Source organism: Astatotilapia calliptera, chromosome 16, assembly GCF_964374335.1.
Source record: "Astatotilapia calliptera chromosome 16, fAstCal68.1, whole genome shotgun sequence".
Lineage (NCBI taxonomy): Eukaryota > Metazoa > Chordata > Actinopteri > Cichliformes > Cichlidae > Astatotilapia > Astatotilapia calliptera.
Genome location: NC_137437.1, coordinates 21,878,066 through 21,903,375, shown reverse-complemented (window position 1 = coordinate 21,903,375; position 25,310 = coordinate 21,878,066). Strand labels below are relative to the sequence as shown.

The following is a 25,310-nucleotide window of genomic DNA, read 5'->3' as shown; positions in this document are numbered from 1 at the left end:
AAATTGTGAGCTTACAGGATACAAAAACAGTGCAACAAAGTTCACCAGTAAGAAGAAAGGTGGGAAAACTGTAGTCACAGTTCTGATGTGTGTTATGGACATAAAAAAAGCAGTTTTTGTTAAGACTCACTTTTAATTATACTCGGATCAAGTATGTAGACCAGTTTGTCAAGTAAAAAGATCCACCCTGGTACAGAGCAGGTGAGTATAAGATAAAGAATATGTAAGGTAGAGTGTAGACTGTTAGTTGTAGTTATTTCAAGATATATCCTAGACAAAGAACAAGGGACAAAGTGGTTTATTAGCATGGACGAATGAAAAAATATGGCCAAGACTTCCTCATTTCTCTTCCTTACTTGAACAGATGTGGATACCATCCTTGCTCTATTGCTCAGCCGTGAATAGACTTCTGTAAATTTTACTTTAAATTTTCATTTAATTTGACAGCTCTAGTAGAGATTAACAGGAAAGAAGACAGAGGAAAGAGAGAAGGGGAATGAAATGGTCAGTTTTCACCCATGTGCTATGTGCCTGAACTATTTAGCCATCAGGTCACCCAGTTAATTTAATCTCTGTCTTTCTGTGTGATTATGTGTTTTTTTTGTCCGCAAACTCTTCCTAGATAATCAAATAAACAAAATTGGCATAAAGGATACATCCAAGGATTTTTATCTATATCAAATATTATGGCATCGTCATATTGCCTAGCAACCACTCACCGACAGCCCAAAATGACCCATTTTAAGCATTTGTGCACCGACAATACCTTCTGTCATTATTTTACAGCAATAATATCTAATTATATCCACAAAAGCTGAATTATACATGTCGAGCAACCACCTCGTAATGGGTTAAGGGAAGATGCTGCCAGTAACTATGTGAAATTGATACACAGTGCTGCAATGAAAACTTCCTTGCGATTACTTTGATCACTATAGCAGATTGGCACAGTTAGCGATAGTTTGCATGGAAGACTACCCCCTTGGTAAGTACTTGGCCAATGTTTGCAGAAAAAGCATCAAGACCACTACAATTGCTAATTGTTAATGTGCTAATGTACAAAGCAATTGCAATGAATGTTTTTGGTGTAGCTGCCTACTTTATTTCACCTAGCAACAGATAATACCCTCTACCAACCACTTGCAAACACTGAATACACCCGAGCTTCCCAGGGGTTTGCCCATTGGTGTCTAGGCCTGTGTGACTGAGGCTAAATATTACCAATTTTTGGCATATGAACACTAACTACCTTTCTTTCTTTCTTTTAAATTTTTTTTATTGTGATAAGCATATCAGTTTGCCGACAGCATGAACAAGGAAAACTACTAGCATGCACTAGTATAAATAAATAAATAAACAAACACCATATGGCTTGCATGGTTAAAGACACATTGTGTTCATTCTGTTAGGCACATTTATATTTACATTATAGCTAATTAACAGAAGAGTGATGTAACTGCATAACTAACCAGCAAAAAATAATTAAATGCTAAGCTTAAATGCTGTAAAATCTAGCCTGAATAATAAGAATACCTAAATATTTATATTAGTAGTAGTTACTACTAATAGCTGATAGTGGAAATAGTGGTGTAGTCTGTTTTTCAGAGAAGGCTCCGTGATCAGCCAGGATGAAACTGTAAATTCAGCAAAAAATATTTCTGGGCTGGGCTTTACCTGACCAGATGGGAAACAATAGTCATGTTTAAAGGCTAAGCCATGGGGGTCCCTTCTCATCTGGTCTCCTGCTGAATGTCACCTTTACCGAAACGGATGAAAGCAAAGCTTCTTCTAACTCTTGAGTTGAATCAGCACGGACAGTGTGTTACCAAGTTTAATCTCATAATACGCTCTTATTCACGTTTTCATTTTAATTGTTTTGGAACCAAACAAAGGACACAGTGCTTCTTCCTGTTAAACAACAAGCATATTCAGTCAGAAGAACAGGGAGTTCTTGTTTCTCTGACCAAAAAAACCCCAATGGCAGTGTGCCATGTGATCAGTTGAGTTATTTGTTACCAGAAAAAACAAAAGTGTCATTCACAGTTTAAGTCTACTGAAGGTATTTTAGTAAACATTACTGCAGGGGCACAAATCTGAATTAATTGTAATTAAAATTAGTTATAATTTATTTGTAACTAACTGTTACTGTTAAATCATAAATCAATTTAGCAGTTTTTTTAGCTTATCACCAAATTAATATTCTAGAATATCCAACATGTTAATTAAGTGGGGACTTAGACAATAGCGGACCTCAATCAAATCTTATTATCTGAGGATGTGCGCTTGTTATTTAAATGTTACAGTAAAGGCAAGCCATAAAATATGTGAATAAAAATGAAATTCAGATGAAAAGATCCCATTATATGTGACACCACCCCCTGCTGGGTAACAAATTGCCTTGGCAGACATCACTTCACAGCTGAAGTATCATTAGAATAAAACTGCCAGACAATTTTTATGAAGCTAAGGTATTTTTCAAACTCATCAAGAAAGGTTTTCAGATTTCTAACTTAACCTATTTACAAGCATTTATGTTTGGATCACAGAGTTAGGAGAGAGTGAAAGGAAATAACAGAAAAAAGCAGTATTAATATATAACAGTAGAGTAAGAAGCTCAGTGACATTAAAAACAAGGTGTACTGAGTATCAAAGCTGTGTGAGCCCCATCAAGTCTTACCGATGTATATGTTTTTATACTTTTCTATTGTCGTGTCTTGGATTAGCATTTTTGCCTTTAGATGCAGTCAGGCGACACTTAAAAATGAGATTATTTCAAGCAGCTGCAACTTTTATCAATCAAATGAAGAATGCATATAGTGCACAAAGTATACATTGCATAAACAAATGCGACAAGTCAGAAACAAAACTGAGGTTTAACACAAAATGAAATTCGTGAAGCCCCTGAGCTGAACATGTCTGCAAATAGTTCAGAGCAAACACTTTTGCTTTAATAAATAAATAATAAAGTGACTGCCTTGTAAAAGCTATAGCCCTTCTGAAAAAAAAAATCAATTCTTTCAAAAGGATTTTGTTAAACTCTATTAGGAGAATCAATAAAATATCATCTTTTTGTCTGTTTACTGATGTTTTATGCAATTAAGGCCTGAGCTTTTACAGGTCCACTCAAGGACAGCCAGAGACTTTTCAAACCCATTGCAGAATTAATGTGTTTTTATGTTTTGTTCACTGTGGTCCTGAATCTGAATCCTCACCTCATTCTCGCTCCCTATTTCAACTCCAAGGCCTTTTTTGTTCCAGCCACTCTGAATTTTGGTTGTGTTCACTCTTCTCTCAACCCAGGCTCCATGTCCCTGACCCTGCACCTCTAAAGAATACTGCCACCACCATGCTTTGCTGGGGGAATAGTATTAGCCAGATGCGAGTTTTCACCAGACAAACTGCTTGCAGTTCTGACTAAATAATTCAATTTTTAGACTTTCACAGTTCTTTAAAAGCAATTTTTTGCAAAAGCCAAGAAGCCTCTCATAGATTTTACTTCTGTCTATCTCTATGTCCTGATTTATGGACTGCTGCCAAAGGGTTGTGCTGCAGGTTTTGTTCTCTCTGCAGAGAGCTTCTGAAGCTTTCTTCAAAATACTGGTGGTATATTCTCTTACCAAAGACCAATGTGCTTGATTACTCAATTTGCCCAAATGACCAGCACTATGAAAGGCCCTTTCAGTTTCACATTTAATTCATTTCACAATTATTTTGTGCCTTGGAACACTCAAAGCTTTAGAAATTATGAAGGATGCAAACAAGTAAGGGTTTGCACCCTTAATGACCCATGGTAACCATGGCAACTGGATAGCACTGGGACAAGGAAAGCCAATATGTGTGTGTGTGTTGTGTGTGTTTTGTGCAGCCAAGAGTAGATGCACCCTCATGCTCAGCAGACCTCCTGAATAAAGTCGTGGTTAAGCCCTGCCCTGATGTATGCCTCACCAAATGTTATCATGGCAGTGTGCAGAGTGTCTCATGACTTAATTTCTTCCACTAGGTATGTGTAAAATATAATTAAAGTCAATTGAATGCAAATGACTGTAACTTGTCCTGCAGCAAAGGTTCTAAACACACTGATAAAAACATACATTTTGACATTACTGAGTCCAAACAGGTGGGAAAGAAAGCCAATTTGAGTCAGTTAATGAAACTAGTGTATGCAGCCATCCACAGTATATCTACTGATATCAGTATTACATGACTAGAATGCCACTGTAACTCTAAAATACATTACACATTTTGCTCAATACCGAAAGAAGAAAGAAGAAAGCTCCACATGTTTAAGCGTGCCATCTGCGTCCCTGGAAATTGTTAATGTCTGTAGAACTTGGAGTACTCTAGGTGTTAAAAATTGCGAATGTGTCATGCTGCTCAAAAACTGTGGAAATACTTGAATAATTTTGACTTTTTTTGGATAATTTTTATATCACACAATGTACGTCAGTAAAGGCTTTTAGTGTTGATGGAATAATAAGGGTGTTTTATTACTTCTATATATATTTAGTCCATTTTCATGCAATTGTTTTAAGTCACAGTCCTTTTAAGTGTTTAATGCTTATCAACATATTTAACATCTTTGACAAGCAAACTCTTTTTTTTTTTTTTTACTGAATGTGCATTCATTTTGAGATCTTTATATAAACGGTTTTCCCTGTGAGCCAAGAGACGCTATTTACACCTGCTTGAAAGACTGGACACTGTATTAAGACTAGCTCCCTATACATGATGGAAATTTCATTACTGTAGATTCTGTTTCCATCATCAATTATTAAAACATTGCTGCTTAATCAAGTGATCCTTTCAACACAATTGGAATGATGAGCAACAAAGAAAAAAAAGCTGTGGTGCAACTTTAAGATGTCTTAAAGACGCATAAATGCACATAGCTGTGTTCATATTTGTACACAGTAGTGTTTATTAAGGATTCATATTCTCCTATGTAAGTTGATCTGCTTTGGGAAGAAGCATGAGTAACATTGTTGAATGCAGATTTTTCTATTTGTATCCTTCCAACCATGTTCTACACAACTGTACTGTAGCTTTTAAACACAGCCCCACAACTACTAGTGAGTCTTGTATAATGAAATCTGACATGTTCCTCTTTTAGGGCTATTCTGCTTAAGCCAATATACAACATTACTGGGGCATAGCCCATCAGGACTGGTGTATGTAGAGAGAGGCCATGCAAGCTAACCCGTTGTTTAGAGTCCTTAGACCCTGTGGCAATATCTCGCCTCAATGAGAGCGCTGTAAGCTACATAGACTGGCCTAATTTCATCTTCAATCAGTGTCTTCAGAGCCATCAGGGATAACTAGCAGCTCCAGCACACGCCGTACTGAATTTATATTTATTAGTTGGTGAGATTTTGCTTTGTGATCTTTTAATTATGTTTAATTTGGTACAGATGCTGGCAGGTTAAATGAACTGAAGGGTATATAATGTAGGTTAACGTACGGTAGCTAATTAGGAGAAAAATACAGATGGTATAGAGAGGAACATTGGATTTCACACTCCACTACAAGAATCTCATGACATTAAAAATAGTCCATGATTTACTACTGCTATCTAATGCAAATATTGTTAGGGTTATGTCAGTAACTATCACTATCAATTTCCAGTTATTAATTAAGCTTATCTCGATTTGTTGAGTTTGAAAGGAGCTCGTGCTACAGCATGTTTTAACAAACATTTTACCGGACTTGAAATCATCTGCTTGCACGGGCTGAAAATAACCAGATGTAGAAAACCTTATCTGCTTCACCTCATACTACGAGACACCAAAGAAGGCTCGCGTGATGAAAAATGGATGTGCTATTTTAGAGAGAAGTCATCCAAGTGTCTCGCAGCACACCTTATGTACTGTAGGCACTCCCTGTCCCCTCACTCCCCTGCCACTAAACCCTCAGCAGGGGTACATGGCCCTGCAGTCCCCTTGGTGGCGTGCCACCTATGAAACTCTGCACCCAAGCATACCACATGTCCCACATCATTCAGCATGGTTAGCTAAGCTGCTGCTGTTATGTCGCCATTATCCATTTAACTTCTCTCTGCTCCATGGTGTCAGCTTCCTTTTGTTAATACTCATTCAGGTACAAAGTATTATTACACCCTGTGGAATAGGATAGCTCTACAAAGCCTTCAGGGGAAAGCATTTATCTCATTGATTATGTATCATAGCTGGTGTAACACAGCACATGTGGTATCTCTTCTAACAGCACGTCATGCTTCTTCACATAGAGGGAAGCACAAAAATTAGAAGCAAATGGTCTGGTGCAAAAGGCCTTTGCTGTGCTCCCATGGTTGCTATTGTTCCCCTACTTTTAATTTCTAAGCATTCACATAAGCTGCTTAACTTTTGCTTTTTAAGTGAAAAGAGAAATAAAGCTTTGTTGCTCCTGATGTCGCACAGCTTCCTCAAATCCAAACCTTACTTTCTTACCGCAGTTATTGGTGGAAGGGGAAAACAAACTACACCTGCCTCACTTCAGTTCCTTCAACCTCTGGCATTTTAGGCACACATCAAAAATCAACCAATACTTGGAGAAAAATATGCATGAAAAAGGGGAGAAACAGAACATTGGTAACCTGCCGATGCTGAGACTGGTTTATTTCATAATTTCATAACAGTGTGTGCTCGGGCTTTAATACAAAGGATTAACTGATTTGCATTAGGACTGATAACTTCAAATGCAGTTTGGAGACATGAAATGCAACCACTTTCTGCCCATCAACTTCAATTTGTCAGCTGTCTTGAATCAATAGGGCTACTTCTCTCAAGGATGGCATGAATCTTTTATTCCCTTAAAGCAGGCGAATGGTGTCCTCCATACCCATGTAATGCATCTACTCTGAAAGCTGCTCATTCCCAGTCACTGCACTGTCAGCCCTGACATCTTTATTCATGAGCACACATGCTAACTATAAATTCCTCTGAGGAGTATTAAGAGTTATGTTTTGGATTCGTAATGCACACTAGGGAGGATTGTGATAGGACTGGGACAAACGATTACGTTGGAAGGTTTTCAGACTCTCATCCACAATGCTTTAAGCATTGAATGCTCACGACTTTTAGAACAGAGTGCAGAACAAGCATGCAATATGGGAAGATGGGAACCTAAATGAAGTTTCTTTAAAATCCTGTTTGCCATACACCAAGCACTTCCAGTTAGACCCTAGAGTTTGGTGTGAAATTGTCTTGCAGGTTTCTGCAACAATCTATTTAACAGTGCAGCAGCTGGATCATGATTAGCAAAAAAAACCCCAAAACATGCCTGATGGTTACTGATGGAAGATTAAGCATGTATCCATGGCACAGAATCTAATTAAACTCATGATTAAAAATTAGGCTCCTAGGATTAAATAAAATATTAACACTTTTCTTCTATTTTAGAATCCACATATATAAAACTGCTGTTTGCCCATGATTTAAAGTGATCAAATGCTAAAGAATATTAGTGCAAAGCAACAATGTCTCACCAGAAGAGGTCTCACATGGCACAAACACGGGTGCTAAATGAAAACAATAAAGCATGATCAAAATGTGCAGCTCCACAAGAGTAGTACCTTTGGGATTAACTGTGTACAGATATGTCACGCTGACCATAAAAAAAAAGCCTCATGTGAGAGCATGGCAGGAGGTGGTCAATCTGCGGATTTATGCCACTGAGTGGTAACGTCGTATTAAATCTCTCTGACTCAGGATTGCTGTCTCTCAGTACACCATTCATAATAGGACTGGCCAAAAATGAATGACAAAAGTCTACCGCTTAAGGGAGAGCATTTTCACTGCAAGCAAATCTGTACAGCAATTTTATAGGTCAATGGACTGATCCACTGTCTACTGAAACAACTGAAAACCTTTGGTACAAACCACCGCATCAATAAATGCACCATAGAGATTCAAACACACAATCAGTGTATTTTACTATATTTGAAATTTGTAAAGTAGACAAAGAATTTACTGCAAGGTAAGATTCAAAAGACAAAACATAAACTTTACAGCTGCTGATGTCAAAGACCTGTGTCCTACAAATTCACCTGCAGAGCTGCTTTGTGTAGTGCATTATTTGAGATGTAAGACTAACAATATTACAGAAACACTGTTTTTATTTGAAAAAAACAAAACAATAAACACAATCCAATAATATTAAAAAACAACAACATTCCTGTTGTATTATATGATCAGAATATTTTTTGTTTCTCGTAAGAACACGTTTCATAAATCTCTAATAACCATCATCTAGTTATTTTTTGCAGAACACATGAAATAACACCAGCATAAACTTACAGGAAGATCTAATTTTAGACTAGACTAGCCTTGCTGTTTTCCTCTGTCTGAGGTACTGTGGACATGCACCTCTGGTTGGTTAGTGACCAACTGACTGACACAACATGAAATGAGGAGAACTCCAGGTGCTCTCCAGACACCTCTCAGCTTACGGGCATGCTGTGCCAGCCCCCTTCTGTTTTACCAGATCAGTTACTTACCATCCTTGCGGTAGTAGGTGATCTCCACCTTGCGCTCCTCAGACCCAAACACTGCCTGTGTCACCTGGTTGATGGCCTCTTTGTCAGTGAGGTCACCATGGAGGAAGTCACACGTGCATGGCTTCTGCATGATGTCTGATCTTGAGAAGCCTGTCATCTCACAGAAGCCATCATTGCAGTAGATGATTGCACAGTTCTCCACCCTGGCGTTAGCTATCACAAATTTCCGGTCTGTATGAAAGAGGGGAACAAATATATATGATCTGATGTGATCTCAGTGTAAACCATGGCTCACATATATTAACAGTCAGCAATCAAGTGAAGTGCATGGCAACTACTAAACAAACCGAGTCTATATAATAATAATAACAATAATAATAATAATAATAAAACAAGAATCTAACATTTCAGTTTTATCCTTTTGTTTAAGAAATATCTTAACATAAAGTTACACACACACACACACACACACACACACACACACGCACACACACACACACACACACACACGTATATACATATCTTATTCTGTCAATAACGTTTACTTTGTGCTATTTCTTCATCTGGTAGCAGAATTTGTACATCAACAAAATACTTACTCTGTCCCTCGAATTTCCGAATTATTATTCCAAGGAATGTGTTCTGTGGTGCAACGTGACCTCTTCTTATAGGCATATTTAGACAAAGAATATCCCGAGATCTTCAGTAAAAAGTGCCTCCACAGTAAATCCCCAAGTTGCAAAGGTTCGCTGTTTATGGGGTTTCTTTTACCAAATTCGCTACACGCAAACACTCTTTCCACTTTAAATTACCTTTCTACTTTACCGTAGAGTTATTTATCCCGCTTGTATGACTGAGCATCTAAATGGCTCATCTCCGAAACGCGCGGAATCGGGGAGGATTGCTTGAGTTAGGTTTAGTTCGCAAAGCATTTCGCGTTGAGGTTGGGTGCGATCCTGACGTCCTCTGTCGCGGTGTGTTGAGCGCACACAGCGGACAGTGGTTAATATGCCAAGGGGAATGACGTTGCTCTCAGGGGGCTTAGCCCGCGTATGGATAAGTCCCAGCCTTGCGGAACAACAATGAGCATTGCTGGAATACACTACAGTATGTGCTTACATACTGCCTTGTGTGTATGGGTGCGTGCGTGCGTGTGTGTTTGTGGTTGAGGGGGAGGGGGGTCCACATAATGACAGGAGAGTTTTTAGTGGAGGGTGATAGTTAACAGCAGTTTGATAAAAATTGAAACGCACACATATTAACACTGGCAACTGACATGCTGTTTTGAACTCTTAAATAACCGTTTATACATGTTTGATACTCTAGACTGCTGTAATGTTTGCTGTCCAACATCTACTTAGCGCTTTTTTCCACTTCACCGATTTGAATATGTAAGCTAACTCAGCGACCGCTGATTAATGAATTAATGTTCCTTAGCATTTGCAAACATTTCAAAAAGAGTCTAACCGCTTGTGAAATATGTTTATGTGCTTTGTTGAGCAGCCCACTAATTAACATATATCATTACTTTTTATAACACATGCGACATTTTAACCCGAGGCTATCTACTGTACTGTCTCATCACCCGAACCCCCACCGCTGGTAGGGGAATTATGCTAAATATGGCTACAGCTAGGCAACTCCTTACAGTGAATGGGCAGATATTAGAGTGGATTCTATCTTAATCATCGAGTCCTTAGTGAAAAAACAAACAAAGACTTATTTCTATAACTGGAGAACTGTTTTTCTTTGAATGAGGAGAATTAGCATTCATGATATCTGGTGGTCTCCTAGAATCCACCCAACAAACAAGCAAACAAACATATAATTTTGCCGACAAAATGCACTTACCTTATTAATGTGTAAAATATTATACATGTAAAACTTATGTAAAACTTCAACAGTTATGTTAAACACCGTGTTATACAGAAACACCATGTACCATGAGCTTAAATATTTCATACAGGCACACAAAAATCAATCAAAAGTCATATAATTAGATTCGATATATAACCATACAGCTTCAAGCAACTTAAAGAAGTCCAGACGCTTTTCTTTGCAAGCTCCTTTGACTACGATGACCTGGATGACTGAGAATCTTCACAGACATAACCATACAGCGTTTCTTATATTTTTTACATTTTCTTGGGTTAGTGGGTCTGTGCAAGCTGCATTTGACTGACCTCCCTGACTCTTCTGTTAGTTTTCTTGTACCGTATGGATCAACGGCAGCTTGAGTAGATTCATATAGCTTGAGCAACTGGAAAAAATAATCCTATAGGTATGCTAAGCCCTTAAGAATCACTTCTGACATCTGTCCATTGCGTTAAAAAGACTAATAGATTCAAGTGATGGTGAAAATGCAGGGCGAGAGGCAGGGTACACTCTGGACAGGTTGCCAATGCTCATACATCCACAGTCCACTGAGAATAGCCAATTAAGCTAACATGCAAGCACCACACAGAAAAGACCTTGCTGACCAAGACATTCAATCCCCATATCTTTTTGCTGTGTGACAGCTGTTTTTCTTAACTTTCTCCTTCAAAATTCTATTTTACTGAAAAAGCAGTGACATCAGCTCAAGAAACATTTACAGTGGCCTGCACATGAATGTAAACCCAGAATCTAGACAACTTTTCAGCTCGTCTGCACTCAGTTTATGCCATAAACTGAGTGACCGAGTTTGTAGGCTTCTGCTTGGCTTGACAAAAGAGGATATGTGAGTGTAAAGTACTTTTTATTTTATTTATTTTACTTAAATGAGACTATCTCCTTAAACTTACATACAGAACAAGTCTTTTGTGAATTTGTTTCATTTGTGAAACATTGTCAAAATGAGGAAAATCCTTTCTCATTTTGAGCGATGTTAAAAAAGTTGGTCACTACTTTTAGGGGTTATTGTTATTTCTTATTTTCAGAATGTTCCAAACCCATGATTCAAAGTGTTTTTCAGTGTTTTTCCTTTGGTTCGTCCCAAAAAATCCAGAATGAAATTTTAAACTCTTTTCTTTACATACAAATCCTTTAATGACCATCTCAGCTTAAAAATCACCATATTATCTCAATGGAGAACGTTGCTCTCAGACACCACTTTTTAAAGCTTATGCAGACACATTCCTCTGTGGAACTAGCTCTGATATTGTATTTTTCTAGGTAAACACAGAATTTGCTTTCAAAATCAGTATTAAAACCTTCCTGTAGCTATACGGCTGTAAGCTGACACTGCTGGATAACTTCCCACGATGCACTGAGCATCTATCTTCTACTTTATTCTTTTTTTGCTGTCCATGCATTTATATGCCACTATATCATGTCATTATCATTGTGCCTTCTCTCCCCTATAGCTTTTTTCTCTCTCCCTGTACCTTTCTGCAGGTGCCTCAGGCTCTGTGGCTGCTTGCTCCTGATTTGCAGTTACTTGTCTCTCCAGCCTGCCCGGTGTTTATTGTTACTGTATATAGCATTTCACTTTACTATGCTCTCTTTTTCTATCTTTGCTTTCCCTTCAGCCCAACCAGTCAAGGAAAATTCAGTAAAAGGACTAGATGTTACAATCCCTGATAATCCCTGAGTCGTGTATGGTCTTCATCAATCAATATAATGTGCAAATTGGATGTTATTGTAAAATCTAATATAAAATATTTAAATTTATGTATTACACTTTATACAATTATACAGAAATGTGCTTATTAAGTACTACTTAATACTAATTAATAGCATTTAGTATGCTGTATATATCTTGTGACACATTTTATGCTGGGGACGTATTTCACAGGTATTTTTAAAATATGCTGATTGGACAGTTAAATATAATTTTTTTTCTTTCACCTTTATTTTTTTACCCTTTTAGTTATGTATACGTATGTATGTATGTGTATATGTGTGTCTATCTATCTATCTATCTATCTATCTATCTATCTATCTATCTATCTATCTATCTATCTATCTATCTATCTATCTATCTATCTATATATATATATATATATATATATATATATATATATATATATATATATATATATATATATATATATATATATATATATATATATATATATATATATATGACAAGCAAACCAAGCATAAAACATAAAAAGCTAACAAACATAAAAAAAACTGTCCAGAAAAGTTGAGCACAGATTAGCGGTAGGTGCCTTTAACTGAGGTGCTGTCCATGGTGCTGTAGTTTCAGTACCACTGCCTGCATGCGAACATGACATGGAGCATAATGATGTGCTATTGTATCCTTGCAGTTTCTCTTTCTTTCTGTCTCACTCAGTCATTCGCTCTCTTAAGCTTTGGCAATTCTACACAAACAACAACCAGGTGGTTAAAAAAATGTATGCATAATGCAAAACCTCACTTACAGTCTTGAAACATCTGTCCCAGTATTTCAGCTTGACTTCTTCAAACAGCTGGCCAATTGTGAGTGAGAGAACATAATGAATAACTTCACATGACATGATCACATTCACAGATCATACATGGTGTACTTCATCACTGTCAGTGAGGACTTAAATATTTATACCTGTTTATTTCAATTCCAGCGAGCATGCAATTACCTGCTTTGTGGTTTATGCGCCTATTTAATCTTTTTCATCACAATATTATCATATTCCAGTTTAGTATTTACAGTGCCTTTGAACCTTGTCTGGTGTGTTATTTTGTTGCTTTGCACTGTACTTCTTGAGAGGCTGTGCCAAGCTGCAGGTGTGTCTTAAGATGAAAACACTCCTGTTCTTTTGCCCTACATTTTGAGGATTGGGGCAAACACGTGTGGAAGTATCTGCTTTTTTGTTTTGAACTGTTCTGGAACAAGAGTTTACTTTAGAAGTTAGCTTAGAAAGCATTTTTTGACTTTGAAGGTACTTGAAGGTACAGTAACATGCACAATATAATCACCCCTACCCCCGCCTCCCGTACCCATAAATTGAGACCTCTCCAGGCCTTGTGTGGTGTATTTTATCAGATCACTGTTGCATTAAGCCAGTCTGAAACTCGTATCCATTATTCACAACAAGAAACAGAGCTGAACCTTTCAAAGGAAAGCCATAACTCACTAACAATTAAATTGTTTTTTTTTTTTTAAAAAAAGCTTTGCATTTTGGGAAGAAAATTCATTTGATTAAGTGTCCAATGCATGGTTTGACACAGTGGTTGAAACCATTGCTTACATTGGTATGGCCAATGTAGAAATATCGTTGTTATGTGTATTTCACTTCTATGAACACAACTAATTAATACTGGCATATATGCTGACTTGTAAAAGCAAAGGGTAGCAATGCGTGCATGATTGTGTGGTATTAGCTGAGAGAAAATAACGTTCCCGTGCCATGACGAGCTGTGTTCTGTCACATACTACTACTTCAGCATGCTTGTTCACCTCACAATACATCTGCATCATACTTGTGAATTAGACAAATTATTATTTAATGTAATATATTACTTCAAACTTTTACATCAAATAAAAAAACCACATTGTGCCGGTGCTGGTTTGCTAGGAGAGCGAAAATAAAGAACGGGTTTTTTTTTTTACACATTACCATTAATTCCTTGCTATTAGCCAAACTTCTATTCATATGTATTTAATTTTTTAAGTGGCTAATGGAGGTTAAAAGCCCCATGCATTAAATTAAGTCATGTGGAAATGTTAAATACCGAATATCAGATATGACAGTTTACATTAAGTCCAAGTTGAGATCATCAATCCGATGAACCGAATGCACTCTACTCAGTTATCAATGTGATATTAAGCAAAACCTCAAACCTGCACTATAGAGTTCTCAGCATTAAATCTTCCAACAATGACATGCAGTCATGCCATGTAGCAAACAATATGATCGCGCTGCGGTTAGTAATTGGTCTGTTGGGTTACAGTAGTTTCAGGTTTGAGTGATTGTGAGAGTGGTTTCGTGAAGAAATAGCACCCAGTTTCAAAACGCTGTCTTAGATGGCATCCATCATTTGAGCAACAAAATGAATGCATACCTGCTCAGACAAAGACTGCCGTTCCACAGCTGTGGTTAACTGTCACTAGTAGGAAGGTGGAAATAGAAGTTGTGCATAAAAATCACAATCTTTGTGTCATATCAAAAGGCATTACATTGCATTGCATTATAGAATGGCATTCTTAAATAAATCATAAGGTGTTTTTTAACAACATCAAATGGCATGCATTTCTAGATATTGTATGGTAATTTTGAAAATCACACGCCTTTTCATTCATTCATTCATTCAGTCGTTGCACATAATCTCTGAGATTTTAGAGCAATCTGAGCCACCAGAGCAGCATGCACTGTCCAGAGCCTAATCCAGGTCTCACGGCAGTAGTGCGCTTTCTGTCTCTCAGTCTCCCTTTATCTTTTTTTTCCCTCTCTCCTTTTCCTCTCTGTGGTACAGTGACACATACGTACACTTGCACCGATGGTGCACACTTGCAGGGCTTACTCAACGTTCATATAAACCATTACGGCCCTATCTCTGAGAATAATCCACTACTGCAAAACATCAGAGTGCTATTGCCGCACCCACTGCTGTGCCTTACCCCATAAATGGCAGCACACGTTCTGCACCATCTGCCCCCAATGAGAAAAAAAGGGCCACCCTGCACTTTTGGCTTAGTGTGTCACTTCACAATATCATTTAATCCGCCAGAGGTCAGTGCTTTGTCCCTTAGGCACTAGTGAAAATGTTAGACCTATTACATGGGCTGAAAAAAATGTGCTTTCATAAATGGTTTCTCCAAATTACATGAAAAATATACTAAGCTAAAGCTTCGGCAGCTATGCTCTCTCGCTACCACGTGCACAAAGATTGTTTTGAGCATCCTGTATCACGTTTCCATTAATTTGCAGGGTCAGAAGTACTGCAGCATCTGTTCCCAGTGTTAGGCCCTGTGTGAATACAGATGCAGTCTCTTGGCACAAGCACCATATGTTGCCACCAGCAAACAGGCAACGAAGTCATTTGATAGTGAATCCATGTGGCTTGCTTTGCCGTTTGCCTTTGTCCAAGCTGTGACTGCTGATTCAACACAAAGCCAGACATCTTGTATAGGTCAGCCATCCATTGTTGTTTATCAGAGTAGCAGTGGAAGGAGAATTAGTCGTGATGCATAAAGCTTACACAAGTCATGCCAGGGGACAAATTATATTTATGGATGGATCTCACATACTTGTAGGCTCTGTGTAAAAGAAAAGAAAAGATTTTCCTCAGATTACCAAACAAAACAACAACAACAGATCATTAAGATCATAAGTGACATTAACTTCAGTCATCACTCACGCTGCGAAGTAATTGGGATGTATGTAAAACAACCTGAAGTGACATTAAAAGCCTTTCATCCTTTCCTAATGGTAGAAGTTCCCCACTGAGGTCACCAGCTTCAGCAGAATGACACTTTTTTGTGAGAGAAAATGGCTCTCCAAGGCTACAGCAAAATATGATTATAGATCGTTTATTTGGATCACTAATGCCAGATGACATGCAAAGGCCACCATCAGTGAACCTTTTCCCACTAAGAAACAATTTACCTTTATGAATAATTAAAATGATGCCAATTAAAATCCAGTGCTGACAACCCCCCCCCCACCACCACCACCACCACCATTTGGAATCACTTTGATGACCTTCAGATCTGACTGCAGATTAATCACTTAATAGGAAATAATCAGCAACTGTTTTACGACTCCTGCTACTGCTGGCGCAAAAAAAAAGTGCAGAAGGGAGAGGGAAGTAACAATTGTTTCTAAAGAGCTAATTCATTAGCTGGAAACACTCTCTGATATTAAAGTGCTTGTTTTTTGCAGCTCATGATAATGACTCACAGTCAAGTTGGGAAAAGACACGTTATAAAGATGCGATTACTCCAGACATTCATGCTTTGTTTCCTGCTGTGTGAAATCACTCCAATCACATGTTAAATACTGAATATGATATCACTGACAGCATTGTATTCCTATAGGAAAGCGTGACAGTGAATCTCACTGAATCTCACAAGAAGAAACTTGTAAATGTCATCAAGGTGTGCAGAAATTTCTAGCTGTTGCAGTGCTCTTGCCAAGTTTGAGGAGGAGCAGTTCGTTCTCACTGTTGTCAAACTGCTGGCAGGATTCAATGGAGTGATTACCTCATTTCAGTTATCCCCTCTGTGATCAAAGGTTACCATGGAAACTGGTGTGTCCCAGCAGATGTGCTGCTGCCCCCTCCCCCTTTGCAATGTAGACTTCTCAGTATGAAATTATTCTATAGCGCTGTCTTTCTCATATTTTTCCTATTTTTTGTCATAGCTCACTATTGCTTGTGTATTATTTTACAATTAAAAAATAAGCTACTTATTTTAAGCAACAGGGTGTATTGGTTAACACAAACGCTGTATAGATATGATTGATGGAGAGTTAGATCTGTCAGTATTGCAAAATGTCACCAATTGAGTCTCTATCATGCTTAACAAAAATGCCATCTCTTCATGAGCTGTCTGGTTGGCACAGCACACACAAGGGACTCTTACTGCGAGTAGTCTGGCTTCACAGCTCGGTTTCTGGAGGACAGCCAATATAAGGAGTCCGTCTCCGCATCTGAACTAACTAATGCATGCGTAGACAGCCTGTGTAAACCATGCACAGGCTATCTTTGAGTAATTTTTCTCATGGATGAGCCAAAAATATTGGAAAATGATGACTCTAAAAATAAAAGCTTAGATCTTTGTCCATATGATTATGAAGATAGACAGCTACATTCATAGCTTTCCCTACAGAGATATACACCCACCAGAAGTGTGAATGCTGGTTTAACAGGTAACAGAATCATTGGGAATGAATAAGAAATTGCTCAAGGCTTCGTCTCTTCCTTATTTGCTTCAAAGAGAAAAAAATACTAACACCAACCACTAAAATAATTTTTAATTAATGCTCCCTTGTGAGGTACTGTACTTCTCTCAGATCTTCAATATTTTCCTGTGTAATATTCTTCTTCTTCTTTTGGCTACTCTCTTTAGGGATTGCCACAGGGGATCATCTGCCTCAATCTCTCTCTATCCCTACCATTCTCCTCTGTCACACCAACGCTCTGCATGTCCTCCTTCTTTACATCCAGAATACATCTTCCTCTTCTCTTCCTGCAATATATCCACTATCCCTCCTCAGCGTTGCCTCCCTAACTTTGTTTCCAAACCACTCGACCTGCCCTGCCCTGTCTGATATACTCACACTCATCCTGGCTGCTCCCCATAAAAATCTTTCAGCTTTGATGCCTCCACCTCTTGTCTTTTTGTTAGTGTTTTTGTTTTCATGTTTCCAAACCAGATATCATAGCAGTGCTGTCTCCCTCACAATAACATACAGGTATTCTGACTTTATTCAATACACTTTCATTCCTCTTCTTTTCAGTACATACCTCCACCTCTTGTCTTTTTGTTAGTGTTTTTGTTTTCATGTTTCCAAACCAGATATCATAGCAGTGCTGTCTCCCTCACAATAACATACAGGTATTCTGACTTTATTCAATACACTTTCATTCCTCTTCTTTTCAGTACATACCTCCACCTCTGCAGGCTCTCTTTTACCTGCCCCCTATCTTTAGTAGAGATCACAATGTCATCATTATGGTGCCTGGAGACTCCTGCCTGAATTCATTTGTCAGCCTGTCCATCAACATTGCAAACCCATCTGCCAGTTGTGATTACTACCACACACCTAAACACTGTCTTGCTGTCCTTGCAGTTCTGCACCACCCTCACATATTTCCCTGCCACTCCTAATTTTCACAGAACCACGGTTCCTCTCTTGGAACCCTGCCGTCTGCCTCTCTAGATCCAAAATGATACAGTACAGCTCCTTCTGACTTTCTGTATACTTGTCCATCAGTGCTCTCAAGACATGTTATGTGTAACTCTTTCTTGGCATAAAGTCGTACTGCTGCTTGCTAATTGTCACCTCTCTTTCTAACCTAGCTTCAAAAACTCTTTACTATGGGACTCCCGCATGACTCATCAACCTTTTCCCTCCCCTCTGTAGTTACTACTACGCTGCATTTCACCATGGTTCTTGGTTCTGTACTAATACACTAGTCAGTTCCTCATTCATCCTTTCAGGATTAGACAAACTGGTTAAAAAGTCTGCTTTCCTCTCACCTGGACTTAGTGCTATTCCACCCTTCATAACTGTCCTCACTTACTAATCCTCTTCACTCCCTGATTTACCATCTTTCTTTCATCTGTCCTCCCCTTTCTCTTTTCCTTCATTCCTCAGCTTCCCAAAGTACTCCTTCAACCTTCTCAGTGCTTCACCCAGTATATTTCCAGTAACTCAGTATTAGTTGTTTCCTTTGCCTTTGCTAGTTCTCCCTGTACAGGCTCTTGGTAAATGCATTGAGGAAATCAATGACTGGTTGTGCCACAATTTTCTCCAGCTAAACAAAAACAAAACTTAGGTAATAGTCTTTGGCGCCAAAGAAAAACGATTACAGGTCACCAGAGAACTTCAATCTATACATCTAAAAACCACAAACCAGGCGAGAAATTTGGGTGTAGTGATGGATGCAGACCTAAACTTAGAAAAACACATTAAGACAATAACAAAGTCAGCTTACTATCACCTCAAGAATATATCAAGGATAAAAGATCTGATGTCTCAACAGGACCTGGAAAAACTAGTCCATGCATTCATCTTTAGTAGGCTTGATTACTGTAACAGCATCTTTACAGGTCTACCTAAAAAATCAGTCAGACAACTACAGCTCATTCAGAACTCTGCTGCTCGAGTCCTCACTAAGACCAAAAAAGTGGACCACATCAGTCCAGCTCTGAGGTCCTTACACTGGCTGCCTGTCCGTCAGAGGATAGACTTTAAAGTTCTGATGCTGGCCTATAAAGCTCTGAATGGTTTAGGACCAAAATACATCAATGACCTCCTGACCCAGTATGAACCATCCAGATCCCTCAGGTCATCTGGATCCGGTCTTTTATCAGTTCCCAGAGTCAGAACCAGACACGGAGAAGCTGCATTCAGCTTTTATGCTCCTTATATCTGGAACAAACTCCCAGAAAGCCTCAGATCAGCTGAAACACTCAGTTTATTTAAATCCAGGTTGAAGACTCACCTGTTCTCAGCTGCATTTGAATAAAGCACCAAATCCACACTTTAAGCTTAAATTTCAAAACTTACATTTAACTACTGATTTTATCTACTGTTCTGATTTTATCTGTTTTGATTTTATATACTGTTGTTTGTTTGTTTGTTTGTTAATTAGTTAGTTTATTTGCTTGTTTTATTCAATTTTAAATCATGCTTTTTATTTGTTCTTGTTTCTAATGTCTCTGTAAAGCACTTTGAATCACCTTGTTGTTGAATTGTGCTATACAAATAAACTTGCCTTGCCTTGCCTTGCCTTTCTTCATCTCCTAGAGATGAACATTTTTATTTGCTTTATTTTGCTATTCCAGCAACTATCACCTTGTTTTCTTTCCTCTGTCCAGAGCATAACTAAACACATTCTTGGCAGTTTCCCTCAACACTTCGGCTGTACTGTCACAGTCTGGCAGAGGCAGACTGTATGTATTATGAAGAGGACCCAAAATGCAGACACCATGAAACAAAACTTAAATGTTAACAGAAAGCGAGCCGTTTATTAAGGCTGGTGAAAACATTACAAAACAAAATGCAGAGGAGAAGCTAAATAATAACCTAAACTGGGAGAGCTAAGATAACATAGAAACCCAAAACATGAACCCTAACATGGACACAAAAATACCTAGAGCACAGAACCTGGAAATGTGACACAAAGGACAACAGACGACCTGACAGTGAACAAACAGAAACACACAGACTAAATACACACAGGGGTGATTAGGGGGAAGTGGAAACACATGGGGAAACAGCTGACACTAGTCTGACATAACGAGACAAAGGAACCAACGCTGACTACACTGACATAGGACACAGACCTTCAAAATAAAACAGGAAACATGAGATGTAGACAAGACAATATAAACTTGACAACATAAGATACGCAGCATGAAACAGGGAGAGGGAAACTTAAATACAGGGGTAGAAAAACACAAAGAGAAACTAATAAACAAATGAACTTAGCTATCCTAAAGAACTTAAAACATCCAAATAAACTAAAACTCAAAACGCTGGGTCAATAGACCCAGGAATGTGACATATACTTTCTCATGACATCTGGTAACTCTTCCCAACCACCCAGAGACACTCTCAGCTCCTCCCTAAACTCTGCGTTCACTTCCTTCACTCACTTAGCTCTGGTATTTGAAGTCATGCTACTAACTATCTGTGCTGCCCAGCTGCATATGCCCCTGTTACCACCTTAGCATCTCTTTCAGATTTCATCTTCTGCATAAGATGTAGTCCACCATCTGTCCACCTTCTTCCCCTCTTATACATCACCCTGGGTTCCTCCCTCTTCTTGAAATATATGTTGAACACAGCAATTCTTTTTGCAAAATCCAATACCATGTATCCTCTCTGCAAGACCATACCCACCCAACCCCTGTTCACCACTTTTATTCCTTTCACCTATGTCCATAGAAGTCTGCTTCAGTTACCACTCGCTCACCCCCCAGAGATACTCTCTATTTCACACTTCATCCAGCTTACTCCAGAATTCCTCTTTTTCTTCTGACATCCAACTTGTAGGAGATATGCACTGACAACATTCAGCATCAGTTCTCAATTTCCAGCTTCAAACTTATGATCCTGTCTGTAAACATTCTTACCTCCACAACACTATTTACATTCTTTTCTTTCAAGATTATCCCTATCTTTTTCTCTTCCTGTCAGTACCATGGCAGAACCGTTTGACTCTACCTCCAATGTTCCCAGCCATGCTTGCTTTCCACCTTGTCCCCTGCACACACAATATATGTGCCTTCCCTCTTTCAATTATATCATCAACTCCCTCCTTTTACCTTTACTCCCTTCATTTAAAGTCTCTCTCATTTCCACACTCTGCCTTTTCTTCTCTCACACTGCCTTTGAGCATGCCTCCCCCCTCTCCTTTTCCTTTGTCTTTGGCCAACAATAGCACAGTTTCCACCCGCACCATGTTGGCCGACAGCACTCGAGGCGGTTGTTGTTAACCCGGACTCCAACTGATATGGAAATCTTATTCTTGATGTTTGATTTGGCAAAGCTTTTAAATTGCCCTTCATGACACTACCCTTCCCATTTATTCGCGTTTGGGATGAGTACGGTGGCTTGTGGCCCCCCTGTGGCAGGGTTATCTTACTGTGATATAAGTGGTGAAAATGCAATTCATTATATTTAGGTCCAAGGTATGAAGCACACAAGGGTGAACTCAGGCTACATGCCTTAGAAGGCAGCGGGAACAGAATATATCACTCTCAGCTTTGAATGATTATAGTTTTATAAAGTACAGTATTATAGCTTCAAATGTAATCAAAGTAACACATATTCTGAACATTTACATAACTGTGTTCTTTAATGCCCAAAATAATTGTGTAGTCTCTGCTGAATAGTTTAATGACACTTGCACAGTCTAAACGGTCTAAAGCATGTGTGTGAATGTTATTCCACTCTGTGTAATTAAAGTTGTGCACTGAAACATGACAGTAGTGCTCCAGGCAATGTTGTGCACTGAAACATGTCACTAGTGGCAACAATAAACCTTAAAACTTAAATAGTTTGAGGAAACAAATCTATGTCTGCAGAATAAAATAAATATAAGCTAAGGTTCACAAGTTTAATTATGACAATAAGTGGATTTAAATTGAGCAGGTTACTGAGTAGGGCGACTTAGAAGATGCACCTCCTGATATGTATAAAGCCACTGAGACCTGGCTGTTTGGCAACTTCTTCCAATTTCCATGGTGAATATCAATATCAATATCAATGCCACTTTTATTCTTTGTCTTACTATTAACTTTTGTTTTTGATAAAGCTTATAGTTAAGGCTGGATCAGGTGACCTTGAACCACCCAGTCTTGCTGCTTTAGGCTTATAACTTGCTGGGGAACCACTCAATTTGCTTTGAGCACTTCCACATACCCATCTTTTTACTTCCTATGTCTTTTTTTTCTGTTGCATCAACTGTAGTCTTTTGTCGATGTTTGAGAACGCTCTGTGTGCATCTGTCTTCCTGTTTTTCCTTCACCTTCATCCTTCGCCCTCCCTGACCCTTATGATGCCAGAAGTCTCTTCCTGTTAAAAGAGGGTTCTTTCTCCCCACCATTGCAAAGTGCTTGCTCACTGGGGATCATCTGATCTCTCTCTAAAACTGTAGGGTCATTACATTACAGTGTAAAGTAAATTTAGATAACGTTGTGAACTGGTGCAATATTAATAAAATAGACTTTTAGGGTAAATATATTTTCAAGGTTGCAGAATGACTGCACGTAGCACTGTGGTGTAAGTGGGAAAGAATGACTCTCTGCTGACATCATGTGGCCACCACAACAAATTACATATAAGATTTTATAAGTGACATCGCTAAACTTCATGCTGTTGCTCTATTAGAAAACCCAGGACACTTGACATAAGCATGTCACCTCACCCAGCAGATATGAATGCACATCGTGGTCCTTTTTTTAAAACAATGAAAAAAAAGTAAAAATGTATCTCTTAAATTTTTGCTCATTTGACCCTTTACTGCATATAACTCAGTGCAGTGAACATTAGTGTATTATTTGTACAATCTGTCTCCACTATGAAAATACAAAATAGATCTTGCATTAAAACCTGTTCAGACCAAAGAATGATTTTAAATGATTTTACACACAGACTCCCCTGCCAGTGGATAATTTGTAGAATTCATGATTAGTCTGTCTGCTTTTCGTCTATGTATGGCAAAGAGTTTTTAACAGGATATTATGAATCTATAAGATTTATGGTGCAATTAATATTTAAGCTTTCTACATAAACATACTGTGTTCTGGTATATCTACAAAACTTATCTACACATTTTTGCAATGTAGGCACAGACACTGCACAGTACTCCATTGACTCTTTTAAAAAGCAGCTGAAGACATTTCTCTACAAATGAACTTGTAATTAATTTTTTCCATTGTTTTATATTATTTTATTGATATTTCTGTTTCTGTTTTTTCGTGATTTTTATCTATCAAAAGCGCTATATAAATACATTTTACATACTTACTTAATTAGATTGTATTAAATTGTTGGCAAGTCACTCATTTTTAGTAAAATTCTTCTTCTTAGCTGTGCTCTGACCAAAATCTGGCTCTAAGGAAATTCAGTTGGGTATTAGTATAAAAAATGCCTGCAGAAACAGTTTGATGATCCTGCCTAAGATCCTTAAGACAAAGATGCACATAATAGTCTCATATCCACGTGCAACAGCCTATGGAGTGTTCAAGGTTTCTTCTTGTGTTATAGAAACAGCAATGTAAATGATGCTTATTCATTTTTAAACATTGACAGTGAAGCTAGTTGACAGACTGTGTTTAGTGAACTGGAATTGAAATCAGTCATAATTGTATAATAAACTACAGGTAGGCTCTGCTTATATTACCACACTTTGCATTTTAGTGTAAACTTTAACTTTTCTGCTGAATAAATTTAACAGACTTATCTGTAGTTAAAATCTGAAACATTTCTTTTCAGTTACACAATGCCTACAGAGGCAGTTTAAGTTTTTTAATTTACAGGATCTGTAAGCCCTGTTAACAGGTTGTGCTTCTTTCTTTCTTTCTTTCTTTCTTTCTTTCTTTCTGTCACGGCGGGGTGCGCCGATGTGTGTGGAAACAGGACCCAAAAGCAGATGATGACGAGTAGTTGAAAGTTTGAGCAGAAAAGTGATCCTTTATTAGATGACGGCAGGAGTAAACCAGGAAACCAAAGTAAACTGACAAAACACTAAGAAACAAAACACTAAACGGTACTGAGACCAAAACCTAAACTATGACTGTGATGGAAAATAACCAGCAAATACTATGACTAAGACTAATGATGAATAACAGATGAAAACCATAACTAAGACCGAGGTCAAAATAAACAGAACCAGGCTAGAACTAGGGCAGAATAAACAGACGACCCGACAATGGCATGAAGAAAACAAAAGGCTTAAATACAGACATGAGGTGATCAGGGGAAGTGGAAACATATGGGGAAACAGCTGACAGCCATAAACCTAATGACAGGACCAGGAGAGAAAAGCTAAATACAATTAACAGAGAACACATGACATTGTCAGAATAAAACAGGAAATACTAAAACTAAACATGACAGCACAACTTAACAGACCTAATACGTGATGAATAAATACCAAACCCCAAAACATAGAAAACCCAGGAACAATAACCAATAACTGCCTAAACTAAAGGCAAAATAGGAAATAACACAAAAACTAATAACATATCAAAAAATACAAAGAAAACTCAGAGTGCTGGGTCGGAGACCCAGCCTGTGACACTTTCTTTCTTTCTTTCTTTCTTTCTTTCTTTCTTTCTTTCTTTCTTTCTTTCTTTCTTTCTTTCTTTCTTTCTTTCTTTCTTTTTTTTTTAGCAGTTTTCCTGCCATGTAGGTGCAAATGTACATATTAATGAAAAAAAAAAACATGTTAATGAAAAGGCTCTCTTTTTTTATAGTTTGCTTTGGTGCAGTTCTCACATCAGGAACGTCATTCTCACCACTCTTAATCCAGTTCTCAAAACAGTTAAGGCATTTTTTAATAACACAGACTCATGTGTGCAAAACACTAAAACAATTTTGCTTTAAGACTCATGAGATGTTACTGATGTGAGAATTGTGACCAAAGCTGTTGACAAAAATTGTAAGTGACTCTGAATGTGGCATCATTGTTGAAGGTAGTCTAAGTATTTCAG

General features: G+C 38.1%; 1 protein-coding gene across 1 annotated transcript in view; it reads right to left on the bottom strand.

Annotated features, from left to right (window-relative positions):
* kcnh7b (potassium channel, voltage gated eag related subfamily H, member 7b) overlaps nt 1-9,546 on the bottom strand; it is a 42,732-nt gene extending 33,186 nt beyond the window's left edge. The window contains exons 1-2 of the mRNA XM_080290497.1: nt 9,091-9,546; nt 8,492-8,722 (exon numbers count right to left, since the gene is read on the bottom strand). Coding sequence (XP_080146623.1) covers nt 8,492-8,722; nt 9,091-9,166 — 307 coding nt within the window. The 5' untranslated portion in view covers nt 9,167-9,546. The remainder of the gene's footprint in view (nt 1-8,491; nt 8,723-9,090) is intronic.
* Nucleotides 9,547-25,310: the final 15,764 nt, after the last annotated feature.